This window comes from Orycteropus afer, unplaced genomic scaffold, assembly GCF_000298275.1.
Source record: "Orycteropus afer afer isolate SDZICR_OR568_19922 unplaced genomic scaffold, OryAfe1.0 scaffold00006, whole genome shotgun sequence".
NCBI classification, from domain to species: domain Eukaryota; kingdom Metazoa; phylum Chordata; class Mammalia; order Tubulidentata; family Orycteropodidae; genus Orycteropus; species Orycteropus afer.
This window is the reverse complement of record NW_006921593.1, coordinates 23,103,530-23,125,168: the sequence shown is the minus strand read 5'-3', so window position 1 is coordinate 23,125,168 and position 21,639 is coordinate 23,103,530. Positions and strand designations below refer to the sequence as shown.

Genomic DNA, 21,639 nt, shown 5'->3' with positions numbered 1-21,639 from the left:
TAGGGATCAGCAAACTTTGGCCAATGGGCCAAATGGCCAAATGTGGCCCACTTTGCTTATTTTTGCAAATAAAGATTTATTGCAACCTAGCCGTGTCTATTCTTTTACATACTGTCAGTGGGCGTGTTTTCATTACAACACAGAAGTCAGTAGTAGCAACAGTGACTGTCTGGCTCTCAAAGCCTAGAATATTTACTATCTGGCCCTTTAGGGGAAATCTTTGCCAACCCCTATGCAGACCTTTGCTTCACAAATCACTATTGTTACTGTTTCCCACCTTCCACTGAAGCATTAATGGTGAAACCATAAAGGAAACAGTTTTTATACGTGGTGCAGAAATGCCCTGTAGCGGGAGATTCTCCTGTTCTTCAGCAGGCTCCCAGAGATAATGGACCTGAAGGAGTGCTTCTGTCTGGTGACGTCATGGTGGCCCTGGACTCCCCAATGTCATTTTCCTGCCTAGCCTTCCCAGATGGTCAAGAAAAAGACCTCCAGTGTCAGAAAGGGAGCACAGGTGTGTTCACTTTGATTTAAAAGAAGGGCAGGCAGGATTTGAGGAGGGCCCGCCAGCCTGGGTGTCAGGGACTAGGCTTCTATCCTGATTGTGCCTCGGAGCAGCCATGAGTTTGGATGAGATACACAACTCTCTAAAAAACAGGAAGATGGAGGAGATGGTCCTCAAAGTTACCTCTGTATCTAAAGGCTCTGCGAACTTTTCAGAACATACTTAAAGATTGGCAAACTAAATTCTGGTGAATTCTTTTGTGAAGAGGAAATGAATATGCTTTGTCTCGGAAGCAGACTGAGAAATGAAGTGTACTGTGGGAAATACGGGACAAAACCAGCACTGATGCACACTGTTTAGAGAATGGTTTCCTCGATGTGGAGCCCGAGTGTGTGAACGGCTAACGCACTTACCTGCCAATTGAAAGGCTGGAGGTTCAAGTCCACTCAGAGGCCCCATGGACAGAAGCCCTGGCATCTATTCAGAGAAATCACCATTGGAAACCCCGTGGAGCAGATTCTACTCTGATCCGCATGAGGTTGCCATGAGTTGGAATCAGAGTTGACTCTGGCAGCTTTTTATTTTGCCCCTCCCCTGTGCAAAACGTATTCCATGGTGAGGAATACACAGCAAAACCGAAGGGGTGGTGAGAAGTGGAACTCAGAGGCTCTGAAGCTTCTTCCCACAATTCTTCAATTTGGCTGTGAATTTATAAGGCCAACGATCATGTGTTCTCTAAAGGTTGGAAGACACATGCTTTGCTGTGAAGGTGTGAAAGATTTTGTGATCCAAACAGTTCTTTCAAGTTTTCAAATTTTGTTGTGTCTAGCAGAGTTCAAGGTTACAGCAGCTAGGAGGAAAGGATGGGAGGGGCTGAGGCAAGTGTTTGCCATGAAGACTTGGCCGCTCCTATGGATTGAACTGTGTCCCCTAAAACATGCATTGGAAGCCTGACCCTACACCTGGATGTGGTCTCATTTGCAAAGAAGGTTTTCTTTGCTGGGTTCACGAGGCCCTATCAGTGTAGGGTGGGCCCTACACCTAATCATTTCTGAGTCATATTACAAGCCAGTGAGATACAGAAGTGAGTACAAACAGGGGAAGACCGATGCCATGTGGAGACTGCCAAAGAAGTGAGGAGCAGGCAAAGGTTTCCCCCAGAGCTGAGCAACAGAGTGAGCCTTCCCTAGAGCCACCACTCTGAATTCTCACCTCCAGCCTCCCGGACCGTGAGAAAACATAGCTGTCTTTTTTGAAGCCACACACTTGTGGGATTTCTGTCCATTTACCTTAAAGCTCTCCTCTTCCTCTTGGTACACAGGGTCCATGCTGGCGATGGGCGTGATGAACTCGACGGCACTCAGAGGCTTGTGTGTCTGCTGCCGGACCCTCCGCTCTGTAAGCACACTTCTGACCACCTGGACGATGTGTCCCTGGGTGAAGCCATCGGTTACCTTCGCCAGGGAACTTATATTCAGAGAATTCGTCAAGATGCCTCCGTTTTGTTGGATGATTTCTTTCCATAAAACTGTTGTGTCCAGGATGGGGAAGAAGAGACAGAATAGGGGTTACTGCACAGAAAGCAGTGTGGATCTGGCTCCTCTACCAAGCTGCATCTCGTAAGAAAGAAGATACAAGGGTCTATTTCAGTGTATCTGTAATTCAGATGAACAGAAAGCGAAAATATTGAAATGCTTTCCTCTCGGTAACTCAGCCATAAGATGTACATACTCATGACCCTGTGGTCTACAGACCAAGTCCCTTAGGAACTGCCATGGGTGAATGAGATCATGGTAGTGTCGCTCTGGGAGCTCTGTCGGCATAGTGCCTAAGGCACTTGACTGCTAACCAGAAGGCTGGCAGTTCAAACCCACCAGCCACTCCTCAGAAGGAAGACTTGGCAATCCACCTCTGTAGATACTGCCTCGGAAACCCAAGGAGGGGTCGCTATGAGTTGGATTCAATTCGACGGCAGTGAGTTTTTTTTTTTTTTTTTTTTAGTGTCCCTTTAGCAGGGGACCTCTGAAGAGGTTTAAAACCTTCAAACACTAGAAGTTCATGTGGGGTGTACATACGGGCCCTCTGAGAATTGGAATGTTATACTCCCCAGAGTTTGGATACACAGAATTGAATTTACATGCTTTTTAGTTATAAAGTTCTCTCTTTACATTATTTTTGTATTTGGAATTCAAGTGGGGAGTCCACTTAACTGCTGGGCTCAGGTCCCCCCAGTGCAAGGGGCCCTAGCATGCACTTTATTAACTATAGTAGTTTGGCCCTATCTGCTCCGCTCAGCAGCAGTCACACACAGAGGCTGACTGAAGTCACCAGACAGACACCCAGCTGTCTTCGGGGAGAGTGGGACCTGGGGAGACTGAGAGAGTCCACTTGGAACAGGAATGTTATGAAAAGGCATGGGGATGGTATACCCGATGCCTAATTCGTAGGAACTGAACACCTGCCCAACATTTAAACTCAGACCACATTTAGAGAAGCACATCCATGGTGTACAGGGGCCCACAGGCAGTAAGGCAACCACATCCAGACTGTGGGGAAAGAGGAAGGGCATTTGCAAGGCCATTCATTTCAGCACAGGGGACAGTCTCAGCACCAGGGGAAGCTGGTCAAGTATCTTCAAAGCATTTTGACCTGCTTTGAGGAATGTTAGAAATTCTTTTTTTTTTTTTAAATAATTTATTTCACTTTTGTTGTTCTTGTTGGGCATACACACAGAACATCCACCTAATCAACAGCTTTTCCAGGCACAATTCAGTGACAGAGTCCATTCTTCAAGGTGTGCAACTGTCCTCACCCTCCACTTCTGAGTTGTTCCTCCCCCATGAACACACCCGCACTGTCCCCTAAGGTTGCTATCTAACATTTCCAATTGTGTTGTCCACTTGATCCCACATAGATAGATCTTAGAAGAGCTCAATACTCAAGGCAGACAGTAAAGATCATCTCGGAAATGTCAGAGGCTCATCCACTTTCCATGGCTCTACAAAGTCTGGAGTCCGTGAGAATTTAAAAATCCGTCCTGCATTTCTCCTCCTTCCTCAGGATTCCTTTATAGAATCTTTGATCACAGTGTTCAGTAATGGTGGCCAGGAACCATCCAGTTCTTCTGGTCTCAGGGAGTTCTGGTTCCCTAGTGCCCCTCTGACAGGAATATACCACAAACGGGATGGCCTTAACAAACAGGAGTTTATTCCCTCACAGTTTGGAGGCTTTAAGTCTGAGTTCAAAGTGCCAGGCTCTAGGGGCTGGGTGAAAGCCCTTCAACCTTGGGGTCCAGCTCTGCCTCCTGTTCCCAGCCCACTGAAACTGGAGGCTTTTCTTCACTCAGACAGCTGCTGGCTGCTGAGGCTGACAAGCCCAAGGTTGGCAAGTAATAAGGCACAGTCCTGGTGTTACCAAACCACATGGCAGGCCATTAATTTAAGTCCATTAAAAGTCCCAAGATCAGCAGAGCATGGCAGGCTGCTGAATGACGACATGGGTACATGCAGGTTCCAAGCATGCCATAAGCTAGAGACCGTTCCCTAAGGCTTCTCCTTATATACAGGAAGCAGATCACATTCCCTAAGACAGCTACTCAGCGGCTCACAGTAGATTCCACCATGGAGTTGATTGCCTGTCTCATCATGGGGAATACTACATCCAGCTGCCCAGCCACTCAACCAGGCCCAGCCAAGTTGACACACAAACTTAACTACCACAGGGTCAATTCTGGGTCCGTTAAGTGACTAAATCACCCAAATGTATTGATTAAAAATGGTTAACAGAAAGGAAAGGTCTAATTACTGAAAGGAATGTAACATGGCATAACTAGGAACACTTCAGGGGGTCTGCTTTGTGGGTCGTGAGTTTGTGACTTAGTTCAGCAATGTGTTTCCACTATCCTCATGGGGGTGGTTACGCGCTCAGCTGCTAACTGACAAGTGGGACGCTCAAGTTCACCCAGAAGTGAACTCAGATGAAAGGCTTAATGGTTGTACTTCCAAAAAATCAACCATGGAAAAGACTATGTAGTACAGATCTACTCCGTCACTGTGGGATCGTCATGAGGAGGAGTTGTGATGGTTTCTGGGTCCTCTTGGGTGGTTGTGGTCCTTGGCTGAGTGGGTAAGTTGAGCTGCTGGGAAAGGGCAGACCTCCCCCTGGGGCCTGTGGTTTCTCAGAGGTATAAAAGGTTAGGGATCAAGGTTTCGGAGACCTTCCGTGAGGCCAGCAAAGTCCACGGGGGCCTCCAAGAGCAGGCCTAACCCTCGCATCTGCTTTGCTTCCTTGTTGGTGGGTTTAGTGGAGCTCAAGCCCAAATTAGTCTTATTTGTCAAGTGGAAATATGAAGACCTACTTTGCAGGGCTGCTGTGAGAAATAAGCAATGTATAAACGTGCTTCTTCATGGCACCTGGAAGAGCACCCTTCTACCACATGGTGGGGGCTTTATTCTCTGTAACTATCGCTGCTGTCACTGTAATTATGATTAGTGTAGTCTTTCCATCCCACTCTGAAGGTCCTTAACCCTCATTAAAACACTGATTATAAAAGAGAACATAAAACAAACTACAGAATGTTTCAAAGCACAGTTGTGGAAGGATGAAATTATAGTAGGTGAGGATTATTCTGATCCAAATTTAACTTTTCTTGAGTTAGAAAGTACAACCTGTGGTAAAACACCACCAACACCCACAGCAGCTGCCACCACCACCACCAAAGAATGCCACCACTTGGGACCAACCACACTTTTTCTCCAAATTTATTACATCTGAAAAAGAACAAACCGGAAGCCTGCTTTATGGAAGCATCAAGGTGATGGTCCCTAAGCTGAAGTCTTAACAGACGGCCCAGGCCAGGATCTGGGAACAGCCTCAGCTTTGGACATTCATGTACCAAACCCACACCTGTGGGGACAGTAGACCAGGCAGACTCGAGCAATGAGGGACAAGAGCTCCCCTGACAAACACTCAACTCTCCTCCCCACCCACCTGTTAAGTCACAGCCTTGAAGGTCCCAGGGCAAGTCAACTGATCTTTCAATGTAAGTAATCCCTCTACAAATAATGATTCATTTGTAACAGAATTCAAAACAAAACAAAACAAAAAACCAACAACTATCAGTACTCTCCACCACTCGTCTGTCAGTCTGTCGTCCTATGGTGGCTGCATGTTGCTGGGAGGCTGGAGGCTATGCTAGTGGTATTTCAAATACCAGCAGGGTCACCCATGGTGGACAGGTTTCATTAAGAGTCCAGACTAAGACAGACTAGGAAGAAGGAAGAGGCCATCAACTTCTCAAAGAATTAGACAGTGAAAACCTTATGAACAGCAGTGAAACACTATCTGATATAGTACTGAACACTTTATGAATAGTCCTGAAACACTATCTGATATAGTGCTGGAAGATAGGCTCCTCAGGTCAGAAGGCACTCAAAATACGACTGGAGAAGACCCGCCTCCTCAAAGAGGAACCAACCTTAACGAAGTGGATGGAGTAAAGCTTTTGGTACCCCCATTTGCTGATGTGATATGACTCAAAATGGGAAGAAATAGCTGCAAATATCCACTAATAATTGGAACATGAAATGTACGAAGTATGAATCTAGAGAAATTGGAAGCTGTCCCAAAATGGCAAAGATAAAGATTGATATCCTAGGCATTAATGAGCTGAAATGGACTGGTTTTGGCCATTTTCAATCAGTCAACCATATGACCTACTATGCTGGGAATGACAAATTGAAGAGGAATGGCATGGCCTTCATCATCACAAAGAATGTTTCAAGATCTACCTTGAAGTACAATGCTCTCAGTGATAGGATAATATCAACATGCCTACAAAGAAGACCAGTTAATACAACTATTATTCAAATTTGTGCACCAAAACACCAAGGCAAGGACGAGGAAAGTGAAGATTTTTACCAACTTCTGCAGTCTGAAATAGACCACACATGCAATCAAGATGTATTATTATTGGTGATTGGAATGCAAAAGTTGGAAGTTGGAAGCTTCGAATCACAATATTGAAGGATTCTATGGGCAAAATATTGAATGATGCAGGAAACATCCAAAGAAAATGGAAAGAATACACAGAGTCAGTGTACCAAAAAGAACTGGTCAATATTCATCCATTTCAGGAGGTAACATACGATCAAGAACCAATGGTATTAAAGGAAGAAGTCGAAGCTGCATTGAAAGAATTGGTGAAAAATAAGGAATTGATGGAATATCCATTGACATGTTTCAACAAATGGATGCCATCCTGGAGGCACGTACTCATCTATGACAAGAAATTTAGAAGACCATTACCTGGCCAACTGGAAGAGATATTTGTACCCATTCCAAAGAAAGGTGATCCAACAGAAAATAGAAACTATTGAACAATATTGTTAATATCACATGCAAGTAAAATCTTGTTGAAGATAATTCAAAAACAGTAGCAGCAGTGTACTGACAGAGAACTTCCAGAAATGCAAGCTGGATTTAGAAGAGGACGTGGAATAAAGGATACCATTGGCTCAAAGCAAAGAATACCAGAAAGATGTTTACTTGTGTTTTATTGACTATGCAAAGGCATTTGATTGTGTAGATCATAACAAATTGTGGGTGACATGGAGAAGAATGGGCATTCCCGAACACTTGATTGTGCTCATGAAGAACCTGTACATTGACCAGGAGGCTGTTGTTCAAACAGAACAAGGGGGACACTGCATGGTTTAAAATTGAGAAGGGAGTGTGTCAGGGTTGTATCCTTTCACCACACTTACTCAATCTGTACGCTGAGCAAATAATCTGAGAAGCTGGACGATATGAAGAAGAATGTGGCATCAGGATTGGAGGAAGACTCATTGACAACCTGCAATATGCAGAGGACACAACTTTGCTGCTGAAAGTGAGGATGACTTGAAGCACTTACTGATGAACACTGAAGAATACAGTCTGCAGTATGGACCACATCTCAACATAAAGAAAACAAAAATCAAAATGCTATATATGTAGTCAACATGCTATATATGCAGTCAATGCATTTATCGTATGATAAACAGTGTTTATGGCACATTAACTGTTTATATGGTATGCTGACCATTTAAAATGTATGATGCTTGGTATTCAAGTAGAATCTGGGTCAAGATTCCTCAGAAGACATGAATCATTGGTTACTTCTCAAAAGCTCACCATTTGTCCGCCCTGGACATGGAGGCAGGGTTCTGGAAGGTTGTCACAGCTGGGTGTGTGGGACTTGCCCACTTGTCCACAGTCATCTCAAGATTCAGACAGTAGGAAAGAGAACCAGGCTTGCCTTTCTCTCATGTTTGAGGAACCGGATTTGTTAGCCTTTAAAAGAGTAGCTTCTACTGCTTTTACAAAGCCACCTCCTCATGGGCTCTGGACTGTAAGTAGCCGCATGGAGCCTGAGAGGGGAGTCAGGCTGGGGTGAGTCCCAGCACGGTGGCTGGGTGGAGGTGGGAGTCCTACAGTGAGCACGGGAGGGCAAGCCTTCCCTGGGGCCTGGCTGTGGGGGTGTGGGAAGGACCAGAGGAAGTGAGAGTGCTGAGGGCAGCAGAGCAGTCCCCGCGTGGTCCAAGTGGTTAATGCATTCACTGCTAACAGAAAGGTTGGAAGTTCAAGCCCTTTCAGTGGCACCTCAGGAAAGGCCTGGAGTTCTTCTGAAGAATCGCCCACTGAAGACCCTGTGCCTCACAGCTCTACGCTGACACCCACGGGGTCATCCTAAGTTGGCGTTGCCTTGACAGCAGCAGGTGGTGGCGGTGAAGACAGGGGAGGTGCTCTCCAAGCCAACTGCTGTATTTTACTTTCTTCTTGGGTGTGAAAGTCAGGCTCATCTGCAACCCTGTTCCCTTCTTTAGATTGGAAAGCCAGGTCTCTGGGTCCTACTCACCTGCCTTTGACACCCCTAGAGGATTCCGTCCTGGCCAGCACTCCTGATGATGTAACAGCTTATCTCTCTCTTTTTTTTTAAATGTTGTTATTTGAGCTTTTATAAAAGTACGAGATGTGGATAATATAATCTGGGTGAGTTAGGAACCCTCTTTAAGCCCAGGTTCCAGAGCCACCTTAAGACATCAACCTACCCCTCTGAGTGGATGCTGGGTCCAGGGTGAGGGCCTGTGATGAATGGGGTCATTACTGAGACAGACCCCAAGGACAAGAGGCAAGAGGAGGGAAGCACTGGGAAGGTGGAGGGAAGGCGCCCCCAGGGACTTCTGGGGCCTAGACAAGGCACTCATCAACCTTGCGGAGAAGTTCTGAAGAACACGGCTGATTTTGGGGAAAGGAGACAGAAACTGAATTACTATGTTTCCCAGGCTGATCCACTTCCACTTCTTCACGCTGTCACTCCCTCACGTGCCTTGAGGGAGAAGTGGGATTGTCCACAGCCCACATACCTTTGGTGCTCAGCTCTGGTGTGGATTTCCAGAGCATGCTCAGTGGACTGGAAGAGAGTGTCCGTGAGCCCTGCACAGACAGCAGCAGGGGCAGGCTCTGTTTAAGACAAACCCCAGCCTTGGAGGCTGTGGAAACTGCAAGATCACTGTAGGAAATGTCGACAGCATTTGTGATGGCAGTGACGAGGGTGGGCTGAAAAATCACCCACTAAGAAAGAGACATGTGAGAAGGGTGTTGTTCAGTGGGCAGAGCCCTGCGGCCCACAGGAACCGCTGCATGCAGTTTGCTATCTGCCCACAGGTGAAGGGACACACTTCCCTTCCTCCACCAGGTTACTCTTTGAGAGATACAGGTGGGGATCTGCCATGGGACCTGAGTCCTTAGTGACGCTTCTTGTTTATCAAAGAAGGACTGACTGACCATGTCCCTGCTACGTATCAGTAGCTTCATTATTTAGGGCCTGTAGTTGTTTGAACAGGGGGACCCACTCAATTCAAAGTCAGGAATAAAACCCTGTCCTCTTCACATAAATGTCACCCTATCTTATTCCATAAGGCATTACACGAGAGAGAGAAAGAAGAAAATTACAATGAGAAAAAGAAGAACAGGGAGCTCAGAGGAGGAGGAGGAGAAGGAGGAGGAGGAGGAGGGATACCGAGACAGGAGCAGGGATGGAGATGTACTTCCTGTCAGTCTGTTGTCTGTGGTAGCTTCTGTGTTGCTGTGATACCAGGAGCAATGCCAAAGATGCTTCAACTTCCAGATTATGACAAACTAGGAAGAAAGACCTGGTGATCTACCTTCCAAACATAAGCCAATGAAAACCTTATGGATCCCTGATACAGTGGTAGAGGGTGAGACGGGTTGACCATGAACATTGAGCAGGGCTGGACAATGTTCCATTCTGTCACACGGCTGCCATGGGTTGGAGTCAACTAGAGTGTAACTAACAACAACAAGAGAGAGAGGCAGAGAGGAAGAAATGGAAGAAGTAAGAGGGATGGGGAGGACAGGGAAGAAGACCCACCAGTACATTATCACCACCACCTCACCTCCACCACCACCATCACTTCTACCATACCATCACCTCCACCACCATCATTATTACCACCTAGGTCCAGTATCACCATCACATCACCCCCACTGCCACCAGCGGTTCTACCACTGTCACTGTCCTCCCCATCACACCACTGCCACCACCATGGACAACACCATCTACAACCCTGACACCACCATCCCCATCTCAATACTAAATCTACCACCACTACAGCCGCCATGCTGGAAGTTAGATATGGTGTCAAAGATGGCCTTGAGTAAGCCACATCTCCTGGCACGCACGCCATTGTGTCATCTGCTGCCCCTCAATAGGGCTAGGACTACAGAGTGGTGAAGGGGACTCTGTGACTTCTGAGGGGGTCCAAAGAATCCTGCGGCTTCTCCCTGAGGCTCTCAAGGGGCTCTCTCTTGGTACCTAGGTGCCATGCTGTGAAAAGAAATGGTGGTCCATGAGAAAGACATCTGCTCCATGTACACAAGCTGAGGGACTCGAACCTACCATCAAAAGAAAAATCAGCAGCACGTGGATTTCTGTCACCTTCAGGGCCAAGGATAATAACGCTCACAGGTTCCTTCTGTCTTCGGTAAAGCGGAATATGACACAGAGACGTGTCACTTCAGTCTTTGTTGGGCTGTTGGCTGCGTGTCCAGCCTGCTCCTGCCTGTTGGTGTCCTGTGCATGTGGAATGAGACGCTGCCCAGTCCTGGGCCACCGCCATGACTGACTGTTAGGACCCAAAGCGTCTGGCGGGCTGATTCTCAGAAGTCAGTCCCCGGGCCTTTCCTCCTACTCAGTCTGGAAGCTCCACTGACACGTGCTCAGCACACAGCAGCACACAGGCCTCCATGACCGACGGGCTGGGGTTGTGCAGGAGGTGCCTTGGCTGGCAATCGGACCTGGGTCTCCTGCACGGAAGGCTGGGGTTGCAGCCCTGAGGCATCACGGCCTCCATCGCTGTGTGTTTGCAGCCCTGCATTTTGTGGTGGGTCCAGGGCCGACGCTCTCCACTGCACAGGCTCTGCTTACGCCCCTGCTCATGACTGATGACCACTGGATTCGGGGCACCCCCTGCCTCCACACACCTGCAAGCAACCCGCAGGTGGTCCGGCCTCAGTCACCGCACGCGGAAGGGGCTGGGAGTTCTTACCGTATCTAGAAGCATAGTCCGGTCTAGGAACCAAAATAATTTTTTGGTAAACTCTGCAGAAAGACTGAAGTTCTGCATCAAAAGGCCGCTGCGTCGTCCCCACGATCAGGATCCGATCGTCCGGTTTCAGGAGCTTCAGGATTTTGGGAAGCTGGTTTTTAAGGCGTTTAGGTTCCATCTGGGAGAAACCGAGAAGGAGGGGGACAACAAAACCAGGTCACACATGGAAAAAAGGATCAAGAACTAAAGGAACCGACCGTAAGGACACAGCACAGCATCAGTGGTTAAAGCAGTGGCCGGGCTCCGCCGAGCACCACTTCCTAGAGTTTGTCCCGGGACACCGCTTGGGATGGGCTGGCCATTTGGGGCTTCATCCCTTGTCCACCTGGCTGACTTGAATGGCTGGCACTCGCCGCCTCTGGTATTCAGACTTGGAAAGCCGAAAGGCAGGAAGCACCTGACAGCATCCTAGCACCTTGAGCCCAAGCACAGGAAGCGGTGACTGGCTTTTGAGCAGAAGGAGGCTTGATGCGGTTATAATTAGCCGGTGGTGCTCCCACCTCCCTCTGAGCTGCCGGGAAGGCGAAGCGAAGGCCTCCCGGGCTCCCTGGGTAACAATGAGGACCGTAAGTCCCCAAAACACCCGGTGACGTAAGGTTGCGAGACTCATCCTCAAAGCAGACCTCAAATAGCGAGGAGCTGTGTCCTCTTAGAATCGTCTCCGCACTAATGAGGGAGAGGAGCAGGAGGTGCTGGGGCCTCTGCGCGGACCCCCGGTGGGAAGGCCCCTGGCCCGGGGGAGGCAGCTTTGGCCACGCTGCCATGGGCAACGCGCCGGCTGTAACTTGAGCCCCGCAGGCACAGGATGAAGAGCAAGTGTGGGAGGACGGCAGGCGATGCAGAGCCCCTAGCGAGGTGCCCTGGCCACTCTGGGCCATGTCTGCACCCCCACTCAGCTCGGGCAGCTGAGCAAACTGCATGGAGGTCACTGAGCCCATGGCAGGCCCACATGGGACAGCCCTTTACGCAGGAAGGGGCCCGATGCCATCTAAGAAGGGGTGGGCGTTCGAGGAAGTCCAGCCTTAGGAATAACAGTGGGTCACGGCAGGCATTGGGACCACAGCCTGCAGGCAGGGGTGCCTGAAGACCGAGTGTGACTTGTGGGCCTTTGCAACGGGGGATGGCGCGTGCATGGGACCAGGGGAAGGTCTTCGGGTTGGAACAGTTTCTCACAGACTCTGGCCCTGGAACTGGGATCACCCAAACTGCCGGCATAAGGAGGAGAGGGAGGGGGTGTTCTGGGGCTCCCTGGAGCAGAGTGGAGAGAGATGGGAGGGCTGGAAGGAGGACCTCTGAGCAAGAGAGGGCGTCTTGGCCCCGTCTTCCTGGGTAAGCACGCACCCCCAGTAAGGACTGCAGAAGGAGACTGAGATGCAAATCTACATGCGTGAACGAGGCAGGCTGAGGAAGAGCTGGTGCCTCTGAGTCGTGGGGTTGGGGAGGAATACTGAACAACCATGGCCAGAAGGACAGACAATCTGTCTTGGAGGAGCCAGAAGGCTCCTCAGAAGTGAGAATGGTGAGACTTCATTTCGTGTACTTTGGGCACGTGGTCAGAAGGGATCACGCCCTGGAGAAGTACAGCGTGCTTAGTAAAGCAGAGGCGGCAAGAAAAGGAGGACCCCCAATGGCCTGAGACAGTGGCTGCAATGAGGGGCTCAACACAGCAAGGACTGTGAGGCTGGCACAGGGCAGGCAGCGTTTTCTTCTCTTGTTCAGGGGTCGCTACGCGTCGACATGACTTGACGGCGCCTGACAACCGTGATGACTCCTCGCTTATCAACCACCTCATTATCTGACATTTCGCATTTATGAGAACAGTAAAAAATCTACTTAAATCCCCATAAAGTCAGGTAAGGACCCATGTGTTTTGAGTGGGAGTACCTCCCTTCTGAACCTCAAGTCCTTGATTTCTTCCCCAAGTTTTGGATGCAAATAAAGTTAAAGGAAAAAAAAAAACCTGAACTGAAAATAAAAGGCTGAACCCTGGGGCCTCGGACCATTTACCTGCAAGTATGCCCCATGGTTTCACCCAATCCTGGCCAGGCCGGCAGGCCGGTGGCTGCCCTATGTTTACCATCTGAGCAGAACTGTGGCTTTGGGCTCACCCTCTGAGAAGGCAGCAGAAGGGTGTAGACAGGACACGTGGTGGTCATTCTGCCACAAACCCCGAGATCCACCGTTTGCATACCTGGGGACCCTGGGGTCAGTGGGCGGCTGCCGCAGGCGACTGAGTGTTTCTCTTGAGAGCAAGAACGCAGCATGGGGTGGGGTAGGGTGGGCTCCCTCCTGGCTACAAAGCCTGACCCGATTAATTCTGCCTGTGATTTGAAATGGCACAAGTTGATCAGCCTGCCAGAAGGTGCAGAAGTCATGGTGTGGGGGCAAGTGAGATATGGATGGATGGTGGCTTCAGGGGGGAAACAGCCCCATAAGACTGCCTCTGAGATGAGTTTTCACATAACAACCTGGTCTTTGGAACCTAACCATGTCGGTAAGTGAGGAGCAGGTGCATATTTATATATGAAGAAGCTTATACATAAGAGATTCATTGAGAGATCATTTACACATCAAAAAAATACCAACTCATATTGACCCTACAAGACAGAAGAGAGCTGCCCCACAGGGTTTCCTAGGTTTAATCTTCACAGGAGCAAGTCACCAGGTCTCCCATAAAGTGGTTGATAAGTTCAAACCCTGGATCTTCTGGTTAGCAGCCAAGTGCTTAACCATTGTGCCACCAAATCAAGACTCCAAACTCACTTCCACTGAGTTGATTCTGACTGATAGTGACCCCCACTGGGTTTCCAGGGCTGTAAACCTTTACGGAACTAGATTGCCCCATCTTCCTTCCGTGCAGTGGCTGGTGTGTTTGAACCAGTGACCTTCCAGTTAACAGCCAAATGCTTTACCAACTATGCCACCAGAGTTTCTTATTATGCCACCAAGACTCCTTAAAACCAAAACCAAACCCATTGCTGTTGACTCGATTCTGATTCACAGCACCCCTAGAGGACAGAACAGAACTGCCCCATGAGGTTTCTAAGGCTGTCAATCTTCACAGAAGTGGACTGCCACATCTTTCTCCTGCAGAGCTGCTGGTGAGTTTGAACCATCAACCCTTTAGTTAGATGTTGTTGTTGCTGTTAGGTGTTGTTGAGTCAGCTCCAACTCACAGTGACCCTATGTACAACAGAAAGAAACACTGCCCAGTCATGTGCTAGCCTCTCAAACTGTAAGCCCTTTGTTACAATCACTGTATCAATCCATCTTGTTGAGGGTCTTCCCCTTTTTTGCTGACCCTCCACTTTATCCAGCATGACATCCTTGTCCAGGGAATGGTCCATTCTGACAACATGAACAAAGTAGGTGAGACGAAGTCTCACCATCCTTGCTTCCAAGGAGAGTTCTGGCTGCACTTCCTCCAGGACAGAGCTGTTCATTCTTCTGGCCGTCCATGGTACTTTCAGCATTCTTCGCCAACAGCACAACTCAAATCATCAAGTCTTCTATGGTCTTCCTTATTCACTGCCCAGCCTTCACATGCATATGAGGTGACTGAAAAGTCCATGGCTTGGGTTAGGCACACCTTAGTCTTCAAAGTGACATCTTTGCTCTTCAGCACTTGAAAGAGGCGTCTGGCAGCAGATCTGCCCAGTGCAATACGAGGTCTGATTTCTTGACTGCTGCTTCCATGGGTATTGATTGTGGATCCAAGTAAAACAAAATCCCTGACAACTTTAATCTTTTCTCCATTGATCGTGATGTTGTTTATTGGTCTAGTTGTGAGAAATTTTGTATTCTTTATGTTGAGGTGTAATCCATACTGAAGACTGTGGTCTTTGATCTTCATCAGTAAGTGTTTCAAGTCATTTTTACTTTCAGCAAGCAAGGTTGTGTCATCTGCGTATCACAGGTTGTTAATGAGTCTTCCTCCAATCCTGATGCCATGTTCTTCTTCATATAGTCCAGCTTATCAGATTATTTGCTCAGCATACAGATGATGATACAAGTATGATGAATGGATATAACCCTGATGCACACCTTTCCTGATTTTAAACAATGCAATATCCCCTTGTGACAGCCTCTTGGCCTATGTACAACTTCCTCTCAAACACAATTAAGTGGTCTGGAATCCTCATTGTTCTCAATGTTATCCATCATTTGTTATGATCCATACAACTGAATGCTTTTGCACAGTTAATAAAACACAGGTAAACATCTTTCTGGTATTCTTTTTTTCAGCCAAGATCCATCTGACATCAGCAATGTTATTCCTTGCACCGTGTCCTCTTCTGAATCCAGCTTGAATTTCTGGAAGTGCCCATGTCATGAAAGGGTGTTGAGTTTGTCAAATGCCTTCCCTGCATCTATTGAGAGGATTATGCGGTATTTGTCCTTTACTCTCCTGATACAGTGTTAGTACATTAATTGATGTTCAGATAGTAAACGAGCCTGCATTCCTGGGAAATGTTCCACTTGGTCTGCGGTGTGGCCCACAATCTGATTTATACGGTGCCACTGGACTCAGTTTAGAGGGGTTGTTTGTACCTTAACTCACAGCAGAGAAAGCGATGATTTGATCCCAGTCTTGGTTCTGCTCTGAACTGCTGTGTGGGCTCAGGCAGCTTGCTTAACTTCTCTGAACCTTAGTCTCCGGCTTTAAAGGACGGGGATGATGAGTGAACTCTCTCACTGGTATGCTGTGAGGGTGATATGAAATAATGTGCCTGGCTGATAAGGAATAAGTGCTCAGCAGAGGGTAATTCCTATTTTCTTCTGAAATACAAGTCCAGATGAGAGATCCACATCGAGCCTGCTCTGCTGAGGGAGCCCCGGTGGTGCAGGGGTCAAAGTAATCAGCTGCTAACCGAAAGGTCAGCAGTTTGAACCCACCACCACTCCACAGGAGAAAGATGAGGCAGTCTGCTTCTGTGAAGACTGATAGCCTAGGAGACCCTGTGGGGCAGTTCCACTCTGTCCTCTAGGGGCGCTGTGGGTCAGAATGGACTCCACGGCAGTGGGTGTGGTTTGGACTCTACTTCTGTGAAGATTGACAGCCTTGGAGACCCTGTGGGACAGTTCCACTCTGCCCTCTAGGGGCACTGTGGGCCGGAATCCACTCGACATCAGCGGGTTTTTGGGCTGTTCTGTTGAGGAGTACCATTTTTAAGCAGGAGAGTCAGAAAAACCAGGGGATTTGCCATCTGGAAGAAGCTAGCAAACTTGCCAACAGAGCTCAAAACCATTGTGTCCAAAGCTCCTTCAGTTTCCATTGGATTGGATGTCTTTAACCACTCAGCTCTAAGAAGCCACCTTCCAGACCACATGCCCCACTGGAAAAGCAATCTGCTGAGGCTCTGGGAGGAGTCTCCACACAGGAGTGTCTACACCTGTGCCAGGAAGCAATCCACAGCCCTGAGGTGAGGCTTGGAGAGTCAGGCAACAATTGGGTTCATTTCACCAGGATGGATCCAAAGCTTTCCCACGGAAGGCAGTTGAAAGGTGCTTATATTGAAAACATTTCAAGCAGTCCTTTGAAAATGCAGCAGGAGAAGCAGTTTGGGGTGGTGGGTACTGGGTGGTGAGGAAGAGGAGAGTTTGGATGGGCCACGTTGAGTTCAAGGCATTGTGGGGAGGTGTCCAGCATGTGACAGCCAGTGCATGTGAGCCTCAGGCTGGGGATGGAGTGCAGCTCCTGGTGCAGGTGGGACCTCAGGGAGCCACATTCATTACAGGGGTCAGTAGAAGTACATGGCCCTGAGCAGATTTCAGAAGAGCTTCCAAGATAAGACAGAGCAGGAAGAAAGGCCTGCAAGTAACCTCTGAAAATCAGTGAAAAGCCTATGGATCACACAGGTCTGATTCCATTGTGCATGAGTTGCCACGAGTCAGGCCCAACTTGATGGCAGCTAACAAGAAGAGAAGTACCGAAAGCAGATGCTGCAGGAGCGCTTGGCAGGGTGTGAGCAGACCCAGGAGAGAGCAGTGTCATGGACGCTGAGGGAGGAGACCTTTAGGAAGTGGTGAATCTGAACCATGCTGAATGCAGCAGAGAGGGAGACTTGGAGACCGAGACATTCATTGGCCAAAAGGAAGCCCAAGAAGAGCTTTGAGAGAACAATTTCCATGAGTGCTGAGGGCAGCAAGGTGATGGCAGTGGGCTGAAGCCTGAGTGGGCATGAGGAGACGGACTGGTCTTTGGAGAAGCTCAGCAGGGGGCAAGACAGAGAGCGGGGTGGCTGGGCCATGTAGGTGCGAGTGTAAGCTCCCTAAAAGATACTGGAAGAAGGCTGGAGACTGGAACTCCAGGGGGGCAGAGGCCCACCTTGAACAGTCTGGGGCCCTCCCCAGCAGCCCAGTTGCCATGGTAATACAGCTGCAGCCCTGCCCTTCCTGCGGTGGAAGATGGAAAAGCCGGGATGCTTGAACTTAATGAGTCTATTTGGATAACAAATGTTGATCCTGGGCTGCGTCCAGAACGACACGGCACAGTTCCATTAGGAGGGGACAAGGATCAAAGCTGAGATCATTCAACCTGTAGCCCCTGCACTTGGACCATCCCGTTCCAGTTCACAGACGTCCATTATGCACGAGCCCCGCTCTCATCGATCACGCCTGCGAATGTTCCCACCATCCCCTGGCAACCTGCATGACACTGTCCCAGCTGCTGGACCTGCCAGCCGGCACAACTGTATTACCGTGGGCCATTTCAAATTAGTGGCTAGCATCCACAGGACAATTTCAATTTGCTTGTCTGCAGTTAGTGCCACAAAACAGCCACGGCAGCCAGCTTTAACAAAGCAGGCAATTCCCTGGCGGAGGCCCTACTGTGGTGCCAGGCAAGGCTCGCTAGATGAAGTAACAAAGGCTAATGGTGCAGAAAATGCAGGCGCCCACGGCAGAGCCTCATTGTTCACCGCTGTGCCGGGCACCCGCACAGCGAGCCGACGGCCCCCGCTGCAGCCTGGAGGCCAGGGCGTGCGCTCAGGAGGAGGATCGGGCCAGGGCCAGCGCCAGGCAGGGCCAGGGGGTGCTCGCTGAAGTGGCAGCAGGGGTGGGCTTGGACCTGGACCCTCCTGAAATCCTAGAGCTGTAAGCCTTCTGGGGGAAAAACCGGAGGCTGTGGAGGACACGCGGGCGCAGCAGGCATGTGGTTGGGGGAGGGGGGCTCCGGGGGAGGAGAAGTCCCCCAGGCAGTCCTCCTGACGGCTCTGGAGCCATGGCAGGCGGGGAGGGGCTGGCAGGGGTGGGGGTGGACTATCAGATGGCTGGCCTGCAGGCGTCCAGCGTCTCCCTGCATCATGGAGACGAGCAGGGCTTGGCCTGGAGTCTTGGACCCGATTCTGAAGCCCAGCTCTGTGGCCACCCAGCTGCGGGCCTGTGAGGTCTGGGGCCTTGCTGTGAGCAGGGGCCACTGCGCCTCCTCCCAGGACTCTGGGAGCTGCCTGTGTGCGTGACGTGCCTGGTGAAGGGCAAGTGTGCAATCCGGGCCACTCTGCCTCATGGTGTCCATGTCTTCCTATGTCCAGGGACCTGGTGGCCTGGGCAGAGCCTGCGCTCAGCAGCCATCCTGACAGCCCCACTGTGCCCGCCTCTCTGGAGGCCTTGGTGCTGATGGCAGTATGACTGGCGGGAACTTTCACAGCCAGGGTCCAGAGGACAGGGTCCGGAGTGTGGCCTCCATCCCCGTGGATGAGATGTTGGGGTTCCGGGTCCTTTGGTCCAGAGTGGCTGCTTGTCCCGTGGCTGGAGCCAACAGAACACCCTCAGTTTCTCTACAGATGAACCTTCTTCTCTGAGCCAACGCCTTTGGGATCTGGTGCCTTCGGGGCAGAGGCTGGGTCAAGTGAGGCGGGTGGTCAGGAGGACGCTGGGCATCCAGCAGGTCGAGTGAGGCAGCGAGATGTGGGGAGACAATGCCCCTGAGGCCTGCTGCCTGTGGCCAGCTGTCTTTTTCTTCTAATTCCTTTTCTAACTGTGATAAAATATATATAACTTGCCACTTTTACCATTTTGAAGTGTGCAATCCAGTGGCATCCATGGCACTCAGGACGTCGGGCAGCTGTCACCGCTGTCCGTTCCAGAGCTCGTTCACCCCAGAAGCACCCGTGCCTCGCTCCCCTGCTCCGGGAACCTCCCCACTTTCCTAACAGTCCTCCAGGCAGATACTTTATACAGGTGGAATCATACAGCCCCATGACTGTCTTCACTCACATTTTTGAGGCTCCTCCATGTGGAAGCATGCACCACACTTAGTCCTTTTCATGGCTGACTGATACTCCTGCGTGGCTTTGGCTGCGTCTTCAGAAGCGGGGCTGGGGCAGGGTGGGTGTCTGGTACTGCACGGATGCCAGGTGGTGGCCTGGGGCCCCGGTGGCTGAGAAACTTGGTCAGGGCAGGAGTTTCCGAGCTGGCAGGGCGAGCTAGGCTGCAGGAAGCCCTGTTGTGTCTGAGGGGCAGGCCTGCGGGTGCAGTGTGCTGTCTGAGCAGACACGGAGCCTGTGTGGAGCGGGGAGGTGCTGGGGGAGCCGGAGCTGGGGGCCTGGACGGCCGCGGTGCGCTCCGACTCCTGATGACCCCACGTGTGTCTTTGATGGCCCCACTGGTTCTCAGTGGCTGAGTTTTCGGATGTGCGTTGTCAGGCCTTCCTTCTGAGGCACCCCTGGGTGGACTTGAACTTCCAGCCAAACACATCAGCTCTTCGTGCCCCTGGGACTCTCGGGCTGTGTCCACTGGATCATATTCCAGCCTCACCTTCAGCCCCTCCCTAAACCTCTTCCAGCCCCTCCCACCAGTGAACACGTCCCACTCCTTTTACTCCCCATGGACTCAGGTGTCTAGGTGAGCAGGGCACAGGGTGTGATGAGCAGGTGGCTGTAATGACTGACAGCAAGCCGACAGCTCGAAGGACCCTGAGACAGCGGGAAGGTGAGGGAGGTATTGTGCCTTTGGAGTCTTTCAGCTGTGAGGGGTTTGACCGACCCTCCGGCCAGCCTTTCAGCCGCAGGGTAAGGAAGCAGAGGCTCAGAGAGGTTCAGCTGCTTGCCCCAGGACCCACAGTGTGAGGCGAACAGCAGAGCAGGCCCGGCACTCACGTCTCTGGGCGCCAGGCCAGTCTGTCCGGGACCCACTCTGACGCGCCTGTGGGAGACCGAGCTCTGCTGGCTGCAGCTCTGACCTAGGGTTGAGCAGAGCCCTGCACTTGAGGCTCATCATCTCCTCCCCTTGGCATGAAGGGCAGCCGTGGATTTTGTATTTTCTCAGTGTAGCCATTTAGTCAGCAGAGGGAGCCACCCCCAGAGCCGCAGACCCAGTCATCAGCGGGGTCTCTTAGCACTTTCTGAAACGCAGAGCAATCAAGGCTCATGTGGGAAAGAGATGGGGCTTGCATTTAGCCCACATCACCTGGGCCTGCGAAGCCCATGTCCACTGCATAGGGGCAGAGCCTGCAAGCCCTCGTGAATGTCCTCCTCAGCTCATAGTCCCACTACCTGCTGTTGTGCGACTCCGTGTGGAATAACAAGCTACGTATGGGCACCTTTTCTAACTTGTGGGAAATACGCTGGTGCAGGGAGGGAGCGTGCGGAAGGGGCTGCTGGCAGGAGAGAAGAGGAGGAAGATGCCATGGGAGACGGCTGGAGGCGCCGGGGCACCGCTCCGCAGTCCGGCCCAGGGCCCTGGTGCGTGGTTCCTGTGCTGCCGGCCGTCTGGTAGTTACACTGCCAACACCTGGAAGGCCGAATCCTTAGCCTCGTGGGTACCATCTGCTTCCCCGAGCAGGGCTCTCTCCCTTGGGACTCATGTGTTTGGTTTTAAAGCCCCAGGCCCCCCACTTCCACACCCACTCTCATTTTCTTCTGGATGGTAAGTCGTAAAGTCAGACGAGCACTTGAACGCCAGAGAGCAATGCAGGGAGCTTAAAGCCCACGCGCTACCTTCCTCCCGAAATGGAAGCGGGTCTCAAAGCGCAGAGGTGGGCCCCGCCGGCCCACCAGGAGGAAGGCAGAGGCCCGCGGCGTCGCCACGGACACACTCACCTTCTTTTCGTTGTTGGGCACTCTTTTGTAGAAGGTCTTCTCCGTGTCTCCGATCCACAGCACGGACGGCTGCAGCTGCCGCGCCACCTACGAAGAAGGAAGAGAGCCTCTTGAGGACGCCTTTGGCTCTTGGGTGGACACCCCATCACCCGGGGTCTGCGACACTTGGTGGCGCCCCAGGACAGGCCGTGACAGCAGCCAGAGCCGCGGAGGGATGCGCGTGCACGGAGGCAGCGCCCCCTGCTGACGGGGCGTGCGTCCTGGTGCGCAACCTGCCGGACGCAGGGACCTCCTCCTGGGCAGGCGGGCGCACCCTACTCCGGCACCTCGAGCACCCCTTGGTTTGGCTCGAAGTCAGTGCAAATGGAGGGGACAGGGCCGCGAGTGTTCACTGCAGTTTACTTGGGGTTCGCAGGTTTGTGCA

At 50.9% G+C, this 21,639-nt stretch overlaps 1 protein-coding gene across 1 annotated transcript in view; it reads right to left on the bottom strand.

Moving 5' to 3' along the window:
- Positions 1-21,639, bottom strand: part of IQCA1 (IQ motif containing with AAA domain 1) — a 174,590-nt gene that overhangs the window by 4,872 nt on the left and 148,079 nt on the right. The window contains exons 18-20 of the mRNA XM_007941621.1: positions 21,216-21,302; positions 11,116-11,293; positions 1,795-2,033 (exon numbers count right to left, since the gene is read on the bottom strand). Of these exons, the coding sequence (XP_007939812.1) occupies positions 1,795-2,033; positions 11,116-11,293; positions 21,216-21,302 (504 nt within the window). The remainder of the gene's footprint in view (positions 1-1,794; positions 2,034-11,115; positions 11,294-21,215; positions 21,303-21,639) is intronic.